Source organism: Antechinus flavipes, chromosome 1 (assembly GCF_016432865.1).
Source record: "Antechinus flavipes isolate AdamAnt ecotype Samford, QLD, Australia chromosome 1, AdamAnt_v2, whole genome shotgun sequence".
In the NCBI taxonomy this organism is placed as follows: Eukaryota; Metazoa; Chordata; class Mammalia; order Dasyuromorphia; family Dasyuridae; genus Antechinus; species Antechinus flavipes.
Window position 1 is genome coordinate 484,470,909 of NC_067398.1, and position 15,612 is coordinate 484,486,520.

The 15,612-nt window shown below is 31.5% G+C and overlaps 1 protein-coding gene across 1 annotated transcript in view; it reads left to right on the forward strand.

Annotated features, from left to right (window-relative positions):
• Window positions 1-15,612, forward strand: part of DSC1 (desmocollin 1) — a 39,768-nt gene that overhangs the window by 12,280 nt on the left and 11,876 nt on the right. Inside the window, exons 7-11 of the mRNA XM_051970299.1 lie at window positions 4,749-4,912; window positions 6,420-6,554; window positions 9,910-10,095; window positions 10,881-11,140; window positions 11,274-11,416. Coding sequence (XP_051826259.1) covers window positions 4,749-4,912; window positions 6,420-6,554; window positions 9,910-10,095; window positions 10,881-11,140; window positions 11,274-11,416 — 888 coding nt within the window. The remainder of the gene's footprint in view (window positions 1-4,748; window positions 4,913-6,419; window positions 6,555-9,909; window positions 10,096-10,880; window positions 11,141-11,273; window positions 11,417-15,612) is intronic.

The window sequence follows — 15,612 nt, forward strand, 5'->3', positions numbered from 1 at the left end:
AATTAATATCAGTGTGGTTGATTATATATTACCTGTTATAAGGTACTTTATATTACATGAAAATTCCATTGACATTCCATCTCCCACTTTCAGACCGCTGTATAATCTATCATCCCTTCCTGTATTCCTCTCTTTTTCAGCTCTCCCTCTTCTTACTCTTCACTCCCTTCAAAGCTTAATTCAAGTGCCATCTTCTATAAGAAGTCTTTCCTAATTCATTATGATGTATTTGATTTACATTTAAATACAATAGCTATGTTTATATCTCTTTCCTTATGTAGAATGGAAACTCCTTAAGCACAGAGACTACTTTCATTTCTGTATTTCTAAACTAAGGCTTAACACAGTGTCTGACATTATAGTCTGTACTTAATAAATGCTTGCTAAATTGAATTGATATTTCCTGGATACGCTTTTCTTTTTGCTTTATACTAATTTATTTGTTTATCTCATCGAATCCCATGCTGGGGTTAATTATCATTTTTATGTACATCATCCCCAGATTTATATATTTAGACTTAGTCTCTTCTGAGCTCCACTCACTTTGCCAACTGACTATTTTAAACTCATAGGCACTCAACAGATCCAATATAGAACTTGTTTATCTTCCATCAAAAAACTTCCCTCATTTGAAGTTTTCTATTATTGTTGAGGGTACCATTAATCTTCAGTTTCACTTTCAACTACTTAGGCTTACTCATCCTATAGGTTTTCCCCACTCCTTACCTTGAGTCTTTTCCCACTCAAGTCTTTTCTCCTTAACATTTCATCTATCATTCATTCAGCTGCCAAATTGATTTTTTCTAAAGCACATGACAAATGATGTCACTTACCTACTCATTAAATTTCAATGATTCCCTATTACCTCTAGGACCAAATATAAAGTTTGACATCTAAAGCTCTTCACTATTTTTCCCCTTCCTACCTTCCTAGTCTATTTACTTTATTCTCCTCTACATGAACTGTGATCCAGTTATATTTAATGTTTCTCACCCACAATATGCTATTTCCTTGCCTTTGAAAGACAAGTCTCCTATGCTGTCTTCCATACCTCTGTAAATTATATCAGTTCCATTTTGACATATTTAAATATAGCCTTGATTAAAAATGAAAAATGAATTAAGAAACTAGTCATCCTGGTTATCAACTTTTTAAAAAGTTAATTAATGTAAAGCAAAGACCATAATTAATAGAACAAGATTACTGGGAAACCACTTCAACAAGCAAGCACTTATTCCTCTTACAAAAGAAAGACACATGGAAGCAAGAGAAAGCACAAATCAAAGTATTATCTCATTTGCAGAACATTTATGGAAGATGATGTGAAAACTTGCTAATATAAAATAGGGAAAAACAGTAGAAAGAGAAAAGAAAACTTAGCATGAAACACAACTAAAATGAATCTTTCCAAAAGCATTTTTAGCATATACCAGAAGAAAACAAATATATTTAAAATAAAATAAGTTCCCCACCATTTCATGGTGATGTATTTTTGATGACTGCAGAATAATCAGATTCAGACTTGAATACTCAGAAAATCAATTTGCTATATAAGAGGAAGTGGAAATGGCATGAAAAATATAGGATGAACAATTAGTTTAAAATATGCATAAAAGAAACCTATATTGAAAACCAAAAGTTATAAAAACAAATTTAAGCCTTCATAAACAGAAGATTACAAGAAATGGGAAAAAATTGGGCAATACTGTTAACTCCAAAATGATAACTAAATGATATCATTAATCCGGTGCCTATTTTCTCATATCCATTAAATATTCATATAACACTAGTATCTTGGTGGTCTCTGATTATAGATGTGCATATGTATATATACATGTATAAGTATACATTGTATGCTTGTATAAATGAAAGAAACAAGTAAGATTTTATCAATTAGTTTCTAAAGTGATTCATCTTTAGGATTACATAATTGACTGATAGAAGAATAGAACAGAGGTTCCCAGATCAATGATTTGGGGTTGGGAGGACTTGAGTATGTATTTTTTATTTGTTTATTCTAAAGATGCAAATGAGTTGGTAGAACAAAAAGATACCTAAATTTTCCCTTCTTAGAACATGTATCCTATGTATATGTTAAAATTGGTTGGATCTTTGAGAGATATAAACATAGGAGAGTTTTGTTCAATAATTCTCTATTAGTATTAAGTATAAAAGTGTGAGCTATATGGTTAGGAAAAATGATCATCGTTATCATAAAATATATTTTGAACAGCTTTCAGATAAGAGATGTTAGCTCCCATTTTTGGCTAAAACTGCATAGATTGTGCCATAATCCCTCATAATTGCTTCAAGAAATCCTAGATAAAATCCACAGCAACTCAAAAAAATTTGATAATTCAAAAAAAGTAAAAAAACAAAGTGGAAAAACATAACAGAAGTGGAAAAACAAAACAGAATGATGTCTATTTCTCAGGTTATGGAATATAATTGGTTGGCAATTTTTGAGACAATTGGGTGGAAAATACTTTTTAATGAGGGAGACGAGTTTGAAACTTGCTTCAGACACTTACTAGCTGTGTGATTCTGGGCAAAAACAACATGCAAATTTTCTCTTTCATAAAATGGAATCAATAATAGAGACTATCTCTCAAGATTGATGTAAGGATAAAATTGGATACTATATGAAACTTAAAGCATTATGTAAATGATTGCTATTATTAACATTATTATCATTTTTATTATTAGATTCTGTACTTCTTAAGGGCAATTGAATAGTTAATTTAAAACTAGTTTGGGCATCTAAAAAAAGTTAGCAATTATAAAAATGGAGAGTGAACCTCTTTTTATATTCTCTTTGCACTGAACACAAGTTGCCACTAACTTTTGTTAGGGGAGGTTATTATTGTTTTTAGTTAACTGAAATAAGAACAATATTAATCTATGTCAATAACAAAATATAGTTGTTATTTTAAAAGCATAATTGTAACAAGATACCAATCTGTGGAACATCTTGCTTATGGACTACCTCGAGACTTACTGATTTATTTCATGCCCTATATATAAAAAAAGGCAATATTTTAAGGTTTTCAGTTTGTCTTATGTACATCATATCATTTGATCCTCATAATAATCTTATGAAATAGTTACTATTATTTTCATTTTAAAGATAAATAACTTGAAATTCAGAGGCCATAAGTTATATTCCCATGATCATACAGCTAATAATTGACAGAGCAAGAATTCTGATCCAAGTTCTAACTGCAGGCTTGATCTCTGTTTTTTTTTTTTTTTTCACTATACAGCTTTTTCTCCCAGTTAGCCTATGAAATAAAGGAACAGAAAATAAATGGCTCTAAGATAATGCAATATTTATTTACATTGGCAAATTCTAAATAGTAAAGACTTAATAAAATAGCCTCGATAGCAGTACAATTATTTCATACAACATGCAGGACAAATACATATTTTTTAAGCTTTTTATTTTCAAAATATATGCATACTTTTCAACATCCATCCTTGCAAAACCTTCCATTCCAATTTTTTTCTCCCTCCTTTCCCCAAACCCCTTCTTCTAAACATATTTCCACAATTATAATGTAAAGGCAATTATGTATTACAAAAAATCAGAGAAACCACCAATGAGAAAATTGTAATTATCACAAACCCAAAAGATAGAAAATATTTGAAAGGCATAAATAACTTTTGAACATCTTATGTATTTAAAATGCTAGCATATAATATAAAAATATATAAATATTAATCAATAAATATGTTAACAAACAAAAATATTTCTGAATTTTATCATTCATCTTAAGATTCTTAAAAAATAAAATATTATGAGTATGGGCACAAAAACTCCTTTTCAAAAGGATACATTTTATAAATGAGACAAATGGAACACCACAAATTTTACAAGGGAAATATAAAGGTTATTAATCTTATAAAGCATTTATTTTCAATAAGATGTGTTTTTTACAAATGGAGCATCAAATAATCAATAATTCTTAAAGTACAGTCTCAAGGTAGTCTATGATCACTTAAAAATATTCCAATATTGGTGTCTTATGTTAATGATGCTTTTAAGGTAATAACATCTGTATTTTTGCTGCTGACATAAATTAATACTGTTGTTATTCCAATTTTTTTTTAAAGAACATGTTTAAAGAAGTATGTTTTCATTGGTTTCATCAAAAATAGTACTATCACTTAGTCTTAATTCTAATCATTTTTTTCTTCTGCATAGTGATGACCTGTCAGAGTGCATTATCTGGTTAAAGGTCAAGAAACTGGGAAAAAAATGAGATCCACTTTTTTAAAGTGCTTTATTTATTTATTTTAAGATTAATTTAAAAAAAATTTTGAGCCACAAATTCTCTCTAGCTTCATTTTATGTATTTAGAAGGTAAACAATCTGATATCAATTATCCATATGAGGTTACACAAAATATATTTCTATATTAGCCATGCAAGGAAAAAAAACAAAATAAGGAAAATAAACTGCAAAAATATACTTCTCTGTCTGGAGATAGATGAGCACTATACTTACAAATGAATAGGAAACATATAGCTTAAGATGGAAACAAACTGCATTAATTAAAGCAGGCATCTAATGAAAGTTTATTTTAAAATTTTGTAAAGAATCAAGAATTTTCAGAATATGACCACATGAGCCTCAGCCATTTTATTTCTCACCTTTTGAAAAGAATTATCTATAATCATATATGTATCAAAAATAATCATTTCATCACTCATTCAGTTATCCAAAAAAAATTGATTTATCTCTACAGGTACTTCGGTGGGACAAGTAGTGGCCAAAGACAGGGATGAGCCTGATACACTACATACTCGTTTGAAATATACCATTTTAAAGCAGATTCCAGAAAACCCAAAGCATTTTGTAATCCATCCAGACACGGGTGTGATCACTACCATATTCCCACCTGACAGAGAAGTAAATTATTTTCCATTTTCCTGAGTAATACTGTGTATATATGTGTGTGTGTGTGTGTGTGTGTGTGTGTGTGTAATGAATAACACAACTGGGATGGCTATTTGGTTCCTGTAAGGTTGCTTTTGGAGTAACTATTAAATTAGTTTGCCAGGCAATTTGTTGCTTGCTCCCTAAAGTCCTTTCTGTATGCTTCAAAAGAATTTGGATATATATATATATAGATGACTTGGGAAGATCACTGTCATAAGCATCATTACCTCTTCTTTCTGATCACTCCCTTTACTTTTCATTTTTCCTTTTTTGAAAGTAAAAAGTCCATGGTAGAAATTGATTATTATTCATAAAATTGGTACATTTGTCTTTGTAAAATTGCTGTTTATATGAGTTTATATTGATCCACTTAATATATTAATAGTTCATTCATTACAATGGGCAAGCAACTTAAAAAAGATGAAGCAATATCAAAGGGGAGATAAAAGGTTGCAAATGTTGTAACAGTATCTCTGGAAGATAGAAGATAAACTATCCAATCAAATAAGTCAAGTTGTTAGAAAAGCAGATGAAGCAAATCCATAACATTAAAAAAATCAAAAGATGAAACCAAGTAGGTTCTATGCTCAAACTGAAAAAGAAACTTGGGAAAAGCAAATCAAAATTTTTACAAGTGTGACAGAAAGTCAAATTGAAATGGCAAACATGATTAGGTTCCTTGCTTTATCATCTCTTAAAAATTCAGAAATAAGACAGAATTGTTTAATGGAGGACATGAGAATAGGAAGCAAAACAAAATTCAGGATGTGAAACCAGCCAAGCAAAAATTTAATTTTAAATTAAGTGGAAAAATAAAGGAAATATCCAAGTTGCTCCATTTCTGTCTATAAAATGCACAACCAAGACTGAAACATTTCCAAAGAAATGGCAAGCTCCAAAGAAAGAGAAGCAAATTGACTGTCACCTAAAATTTTTCAAGAATCATTTAAGATCAGAATTAGGAACTTCTTTCTTATCACACCATTTAGCAAGTAACCAAATCTTTCTCCATGAGAGTTTTGTCTTTCCCTTCTAAATAAATTTTAAAACATTATTTTCAAGTTTGTTATTATGCTTATATTTGAATAATGTGGCCATCATATTTGTAAGGCAGTTAAGTGATGCAATGAATAGAGTGCTGGACTTAAGTCAGAAAGACCTGAGTTCAATTTGAGCCTCATTCACTTACTTAATTATATGATCCTAAGCAAGCCACTTAACCTCTAAGCCTTAGTTTTCTCAACTCTAAGATGAAGATAATCACCTATTTTCCCAGATTGTAGTGAGCATCAAATGAGATATGTGGAAAGAGCTCTGAAAATCTTAATGTGTTATACATTAGTGCTAGTTTTTATTATTATTTGTCCCTAAAAGGTTGCAAATTACACTAGAGATTGTAAATGCTAACTTTAAGGCTTTGTGTATTACAGGAATGAGGAACATTACAGATTTTGATATTTTTTTCTTCCCCCCGCAGGCATGTTCTAAATATACATTGCATGTTGAAGCACGAGATATGGCTGGCCAGAGTTTTGGTTTATCAAGTACAACAATACTGACTATTGACATTAAAGATGAAAATGACAATGCTCCAACTTTCAAAAAAACTTCTGTAAGTTTCACAATATTCCTCATATCCATCCTCTACCTCAGAAATTGATAGTTTTGTGAGACCATGAACATTCATTATGGATGATCTTTTAGTGTTTATATTACATATGGTAGCAAAGTTTATGTGGGAAAGAAAATAGTACTTTGACAGGAACATTATGATAATTCTCTTAATTTCAAACTAATGAGTCAAAAGATCCAGAATATTAAGGAGAGAATTATTCCTTTCTACTATACTTGGAGAAACTTTTATCTTCACCATGAGGATTTTTGCCTTCTCCCCTAAATAAACTCATGAGGCTACTGGCACATGATTACTAGGTTTGGAATAGTGTAAAATAAAAGGCATGAGGAATTCTGTAATAGTAACTGTGAATCACTAAACTAGTAGATCATTGAGTGAAGGGTGATTGGTTGGTTGATCGCTATCCTTCATTCTCAAAAACGACTAAAGTGACATTGCTATATTGGGGTCACTTTGTCTTGATCAGACCAATACAAGCTTGGAAGGCTCTACCAAAGGCTGTGAACAAGTGTGGACATAAAGAAAAATAGACTAAAAAAAGGTAGGAATCAAGAGAACAAAAGTCATAATAAAGACAAATAACAAGTTTAGTATGCGTGAGCTACTGAGAAATGTGAAAGGAAAGAAGATAATGTTTAGGAAGTGGAATTTCTAAGTTCAGTTTTACTCCTAAATTCCAAGCCCTAGCTGAATACAGACACACAGACACATACAGTATACATGTATATATACATACACATTCAATTTATATATTATAAGCATATATATATATGAATTTATATAATATGCATAAATATACAAAATCCCATAATTCCCTTTAATGTAGACAGAGACCAACACACACACACACACATACACACACACACACATACACACACACACACACACACAGAGTAAGACAGAGAAAGAGAATGAAAGAGAAAGAAAGAGGCAGAGAGAGACAGAGAGTTGGTTTTGCTTATTTCACTTTATATGAATTCATATGTCTTTCCAGGTTTTTCTGAACCCATCCTACTCTCATTTCTTATAGCATAATAGTATTCCATTACAATCATATATCATAGTTTGTTCGGTCATTTCCCAATTGATGGGTATTCCCTAAATTTCTAATTCTTTGTCATTACAAAAAGAGCTGCTACAAACAGTTTTGAAGAAATAGGTTTTTCCCCCTTTTCTTTGATCTCTTTGGAATACAGACCTAATAGTGGTATTGCTGCATCAAAGGGTATGCAAAGTTTTATAGTCCTTTAGATGTAGTTCCAAATTATTTTACAGAATGGTTTATTAATTTATATTGGTTTCCCAGTTTTCCCACACTCTCCACTCCCTTCCCCAGCATTATCATTATCTTTTTCTGTCATATTAACCAATCTGATAGGTGTGAAGTGATAGCTCAGAGTTCTTTTAATTTGCATCTGTCTAATAAATAGTGATTTAGATTATTTTTTCATATGATTATGCATAGTTTTAATTTCTTCTTCTGGAAATTATCTGTTTATATCCTTTAACCATTTATCAACTAGAGAATGACTCTTTGTAAAAAAAATTAAATTTGCCTTAGTTTTCTATATATCTGGGAAATGAGACATTTATCTGAGAACCCTGTTGCAATTCCCCCACCCCCACCCCCAGTTTTCTATTTTCCTTCTAATTTTGGCTGCATTAGTTTTATTTGTGCAAAAAATTTTAATTTCATATAATCAGAATTATCCATTTTATTTCCTATATTTCCTCTTTCTCTTGTTTTGTCATAAACCATTCCCTTATCCATAGATCTGACAGGTACATGTTTCCATGCTTCCCCAATTTACTTATGATACCATTCTTTATATCTAAATTCATTTTGACTTTATCTTGTGAAAGAAGTATGAAATATTGTTCTATGCCTAGTTTTTGCCAAACTGCTTTCCAATTTTTTCAGCAAATTTTGTCAAATAAGTTCTTACCCCCAAAGCTTGGATCTTTGGGTTTATCAAATATTAGATGACTATGGTCGTTTAATACTGTATGTTGTGTATCTAATCTTTTTCATTTATGTACCACTCTACAATCTATAATTTGGTTAGCTATTATTACCAAATTATATTTATGATTACCACTTAGTAATTTTTAAAATCTGAAACTACTTTTCTTCCTTCCTTCACATTGTTTTCATCAATTCCCTTGAAATTCTTGATTTTTGTTCTTCAAGTTGAATTTTGTGACTATTTTTTCTATCTCTACAAAATAATTCTTTGATAGTTTGATTATATGGTAATGAACAAATAAATTAAGTAAAATTGTTACAACCATGTGACTACTGGATATCTTGAAGTAGATGTTCTATAAACATCTTAAATTCCACATATTCAAAACTCAGTTCATTACCTTTTCTTTAAAACCTTCTCTTCTTTTCTCTCTTATTACTATCAAAGACTACCATAAAGACTTATAACTTCTGTGTCATCCTCAGTTCCTCACTATCATCCTCCCTCCTTCCAATCTTTTGCTAAGTCTTACTGATTTTACTTTGTTAACATCTCTCATATACTTTTTTTCCCCCTTTGATATTGTTACTAGCCTGATATAGGCCCTCATCACCTCACACCTGTATTATTGCAATATTGGTTGGTCGAGTGGTTGTTTTTTTTGTCTCAAATCTTTCCCTACTCTCCACTCCAGATCATTTTCTATTTAGCATCAAATTGTTCTTTCTAAAGCAGATGTCTAATCACATTACCCCACTCACATACCCATTCAATACACCCCAATGACTCCTTCTTACTTCCAGGATCAAACATACCTGCCTCCCCCCAGTTTGAATTTTGAAATCCTACATTTTCAATATTTTTCCACCTTACTCTCCAGAGACTCTAACTTCCTGGCTGTTTCTTATTCAACACTCCAACTCCCAACTCCATACATTTTCACTATTTGTCTCCCATACTTAGAATTCTCTCCCTCCTTATCTCTTCCTCCTCATCTTTTCTTGCATTTCCTGGATTCCTTCGAGTTTCAGCTGAGCTCCTACGTTCTGTAAACCATCTTACCCAGTCCTCCTTAATATTAGTGCTTTACCTCTGGAATGATCTCCAATTTATCCTGTATATAGCATAACTATATAGTTGTTTGCTTGTTTTCTCTCTCCCTTGTTTCTAACTTAGCTTTTGAGTTCCTTGAGGAACAGTTTTTGGTTTTTTGTATTCTAGCACTTAGAACTCATTGAGCCTAACACATAGCACTTAATAAATACTTGTCAATCTGACCTAACTCTTGGTGAGGCCAGGAGATGTGTGAACAGCATATTGCTCTTAGAAATCATGTATATGATGAAATTATAATTTTTTTTCAGTATGTAACAGAGGTGGAAGAAAACAGAATTAATGTAGAAATTCTGCGCATGGAAATAGAGGACAAGGATTTGCCCAACACTCCTCATTCAAGAGCAAAATACATTATCCTAAAAGGAAATGAAAAGGAACAATTCCAAATCACCACTGATCCTAATACAAATGCAGGCATCTTGTGTGTTGTCAAGGTAAATAAATAAAATTAAAGGATGCATTTTTGTTATCCCTATATCTATATGATTTCAAATTATAATATATATGTTTCTATACACACTATTTATGTTTATATATTCACTTTATATGTACACACTATGTAGTTATATATATGCATAATATATGTATATGAAACACCTATATAGTTAATTAAATAATACTGATTTTTTTCACAACAAAAATTCTACAGAACAAACAGATTTGAGTTCTGTTGACTTGAAGGGAATTTCCAACAGAACTACTTGAGTAGTTCAATATATGAGTTATATTTATAATATTTTTGCTTTTTGCCAAAAATAAAATAAAAAATGTGTCAGTGGTCCTTTAATGAATTACTAGATCTCCTTAGCCTAATGGGTTTCTGTTTTCTTAGTGACTTTATGACTTTTGCATTAAATAAATGGGGGAAGCAGCATAATGTGGAACATGAGATTATTCAAATTGTAGTATTCTACAACTTCTTTAGCATTTCTACTTGTAATTAAGAGCAAATTTTTAAAAAAGGAAGAAGGCTGAAACTTATGAGCCAAACAATACGAAGTAGCATAGAAAACATTTGCCTACACCTCATAAACTTGTATGGGAAAGTCTATTGTAAGTGGCCATTTAGTTTCCAGTTACCTTAACTTTTATATTGAGCATATCTTTGGTTTTCCCAACCTTTTTTGTTTACTATGCCTAGAAATTATAGTCCAAATAATAAATAGATCTACTATGTATATTGTTTTCTCTGACTAATAAGATATTTTTGATTGAACAGCCACTGGATTATGAAATCAGTCGCCAAGTAATTTTACAAGTTGGTGTAGTAAATGAAGTCGAGTTCTCTAAGGGAACAAACTCCAAAGGCGTTACAACTTGCACAACTTCTGTCATTGTCAATGTCAAAGATAGTGATGAGGGACCTGAATGCCAGCCTCCTGTAACTGTTATAGAATCTAAAGATGGTATGGGGGTTGGGAAAGAAATCCTTGGATACAAAGCACATGACCCAGACACCTACAGTGGTGAAGGCTTAAGGTATGGAATGTTTCAGTCACGTTTATTTTTAATTTCATATGTAATTTAGTTGGGAATGTGGGAAAGGGGATAAGCATTTCCTATATGATGAATCTTAGAATATATCATTTTTCATTTCACATCTGCTAATTAGGTATCAGAAGCTAAAAGATGAAGCTAATTGGTTTGAAATGAATGAAAAAACAGGGAATTTGAAAACCACTAAAGTTCTGGACAGAGAGTCACCATTTGTAAAAAATGACCAATACAATGTCACAGTGCTTGCAATAGATAAGGGTGAGTACCATATATGAAAAATATAATGTTTCAGAATTGCAAAATTGGAAGAAATTATTTTCTACAATTGGTTTCTGAACAGAAATCCTTTCTACAAGATTCCTGGCAAGTATTCATCCATCTTTCACTCAAAGACCACCTCTGATGAGGAGCCCACTATTTCCTATGGTAGCTGATTTCATTTTGGGGCAGTTCTAAATTTCAGGAAGATTTTCTTATAAGGGAGCCTAAATGTGCCTTTTTACAATCATTAATTCTGCCTTCTGGAGCTGAATAGAATAATTAACTCATAATGTGAGGGTATAAATGGAAAGAACATTGATTGAATGTGGGATAGGAAGACTTCTATAAATCCTGGTATTGAGACTTTATATTTGAAGGACAATCTCTTTCAGATTCAATTTCCTTATCTTTAAGATTGGCATAATAATACTTGTTCAACAAATCTCATGTCATTGTTGTGAGAAGCATGTTCTCTAAATTTTAAAGCTTTATAAAATTTGTGAGCTATTATTATTCAACATTACCTTCCAGTATTTGAAGGCAATTGTCATGAAACTCTTAAAATTTCTCTTTTCTAAGCCTTAGAATACATCCCAATTTTTTCAAATGATCATTATATACCAAAATCTCTAGTTCCTTTATCATTCTCCCCTCCTTCCTTTGGAAGATCATCAATATTGTTCCTAAAAATTGACTCAAACTGAACCTAGTATCCTAAATGTAGGATCAAGGTAATGATGATCATGTCTCCCACTAAAGGCAATATGATTTTCTAACATTTTAAAGCTACCATGTCAAACTATGGACTCATTGAAATACAGTCTACTAAAATCCCTAGATTTTTTTTAAAATGTAAATTGTTATATTACCATGAATTCTCCCACATACATTGAATTTACAATTTATCTTTTGAGTCCAAACATAAGGGTTTATATTTATCCCTTTTAAAATTAGTTTTTCATTTGGCCCATTTTTGTTCAAAGAAATATTTTTGAATGCTATTATTTAATATGTTATCTTTGACTCACAGATTTATATAATATGCAAAATTTATAAGCATGTTATTAATAGCTTAATCCTGGTTAGTTATAAAAATATTAATAATACAAGAACAAAGAAAGATTCCTGGGATGTTCCACCAGAGATTATTCTCCAACATATCATTTGGTCATTGATTAATCACTACTCATTGGTCTTTCAAATTAAATCCACCTATCTTAATCTAGTCTATATCTTTCTATCTTGTCCTAAATTTGAAAATAAAGAAATTTTGTCAAATGTGTTGCAAAAATCTAGGAGCTCATATTTAAAAGATTCTCTTGATTTATATGCATCAAAAACCCAGTCAGAAAAGGAAATGAAGATAATCTGTCCTGACTTGTTTGGGAAGAAGTTATGATTTTTGCTACTTCACTTTCTAAGTTTCACAAACTCTCTCTTTAATAAACAATTTGAGATTTTCCCTTTTATTTTGAATATTTTCTCCTAGGAATTAAAATTTACTTTTTTTAGCCTAGATAGTTTGAAGACTTCATGTTCTTTGGTTTTTCTGAAAATCTTTGTCTCACCTTTCTGCAGTTCTGTAGTACCTCTCACTCTTCTTTGTTTTTCAAAGATCATAGAAAGTGGTTTGGCAAGAACTGTGTCTGTTTTGAAGTGTTATATAAGTATCAGGTGTTACTGCTGCTACTGCTGCTGCTGCTACTCCTACTACTACTATTCCTCCTCCTCCTCTTCTCTTTCTCCTCCTCTTCTTACTACTAATACTACTAATATTACTAGTCCTAGTCCTAGTCCCTAGTCCTACTGCTGCTGCTGCTGCTGCTGTTGCTGCTCTGACAATTCTTTTAGAAATTTGGGATATATTCATGTGGACCTGATCATCTGACTTCATTAAGATAGTTAGGTGCTCTCATTATCTCCTTACCTATTTTGAATTTGATGTTAAAACCATTTTTGTATTACCATTCTAAGTCTGAAAATTATTCTTCTTGTAAAACAGAGGTTAAAATAGAGTTACATAAGCCTATCTTCTCTCTTTTATCATTCTTTGATGATATCTTATCATCATTGCCTTTCATTTGAGCATTGCATATCAACATGGCATATACCCTGAATCCTATCCCGTTTTTGATTTTCCTCTTGCCCTCCTGACCCGTCAAATGAAAAGAACAATCCCTCTTGTTTGAACTTAGCATTTGTTGCCCATAATCAGCTCACCTATTTCCAGCATAACAGTACAAAAATTTTAGCAATTCACTACTCTTTTGTATTCATTTTGGTTATAGTCATCATACAATATATATCTTAGACTTAAATATGTGATCTGGAGTTACTAAAGCTTGCTTATTTTTTTTTCTGGATAGATAACATTATAGAGTGGATATAGGTTTGTTATGATTGCCTTTCTAGGGGCTCTTACTGCCTTGTAATAATCTTATATGTATTGGGACAAACTGTAATTCTTCTTTAGCTCCTGCATCCTGTAAAGTAAGATAGGGAGAGAAAATTCCTGAGCTAATTCTTTTTAACAAATATTTTTAAACACTATATTCAAAAGCAGGAACTATAATAGGGTATATTGGCAAATATCTTTCTGAGGTCCCCGTTTACATAATGAATTTGACTTTAAAAAGTAGCACAGAATTTATGAATCTAGGAGTTATGTTGATTTATCATTACACTACAATATGAATATACAAAAATTAAATTTAATATAATTTAAAATGTAATTCCTTCTAAAGTATTAAAAAATCTGAATTGCATCTTTGAGCAATTTCACTGAATCAGATTTAATATAGTTTTAAAGACTTGAATATAAATGTAAATTTTTAACATCAATATTTTACTTTTGATTTCTCTGTACAAAGTAAGCATATTCAGTCTGCTCCATAATTTTTATCTAAAGCACATTCACATATACTTGTATTCATATTTTGTACTTTTATCATCTCAATAATAATTATTAGCGCAAAGAAAAGTATATTAAAAGGGAGGACAGAAAAATTCATAAGAAAGCTGAATATTATAAAACTTAGGTTGTGTTACCAGAAAACCATAATTAGTATATTTGATAGAGTTTCCATGTGAATGCTCATGAAAATATCCTCTTAAATCATCATTGCATCTAAAGGTTTAGAAGAATGATTTTAGAAAATATGGGATGTATAAGAAATCCTTTAATCCTTTAGGATTCACTTGGATAAGCATTACAATCCAAGCTTCTTTATGTTGTTGCTATAAAGAAAATTTACAAGGATTTGACATGACCAGGAAAATGGCCATTTACCCAGAAATGCTCCCTTTCACAAAAATCATTGAATCAGTATCAGTCATGCCAGCTGGGCTGCTCACTAATAAATTATCAAATCTGTAGGGACTACATTAGTCACTTAGGGTCACAGGGATAGTTTGAGTAACCAGTGATGCTTAAAGAGTGAATCTTCTTACTCCTCCTCCTAGCTATTGATACTGTTGTTTGTCAGACCCTCCAGGAAAATGATTTAAAACTAGTCGCTAATCTCACAATTATGTCTAAAATGTATGGCATGTTCCAAAGTAGAGAGGTGCCCTGAGCTGCTTGTCCTTGTCAGCAGGGTAGAAATAAATACAAGACAATTTAAGTAAAAAGGGCACTAATAATTAAGAGAATGATGAGGTGGTCTTTGAATTGAATCTTGAAAGAAATAAGGATTTTATAGAGAGATGAGAGAGTAGTGTAATCTAAGCAAAAGGAGTTCCCTTTGTAAAGGCACAGATAAAGGAAATATATTGCTAAATTCAGGTGTGTGTGTGTGTGCGTGTGTGTGTGTGTGTGTGTGTGTGTGTGTGTGTGTGTGTGTGTAATGAGGAAATAAGTCTTTAAAAAGTGGAAAGAAATAAGAATTAAAAGTTTTTACTAGGTGTGAGGCACTGTGCTAAATGCTTCATAAATACTTCATTGGATCTTCACAATTCTGGGAGGTATTGCATTTTTCATTTTACAATTGAATAGATTAAGGCAGACAGAGATTAAGTGGTTTGCTCAGAGTTAAACAGCTAGTAAGTGTCTGAGGCTGGCTTTGAACTCAGGTCTTCCTGACTCCAGGACTGGCTCTGCACCATCTAGCTGCCAATGGCCAGGCTTAGGGGGCGAAAATCACAGTGTCTCTTTTATACACAGTGAGTTTTCTATGCCCACAGAACAACCAGGT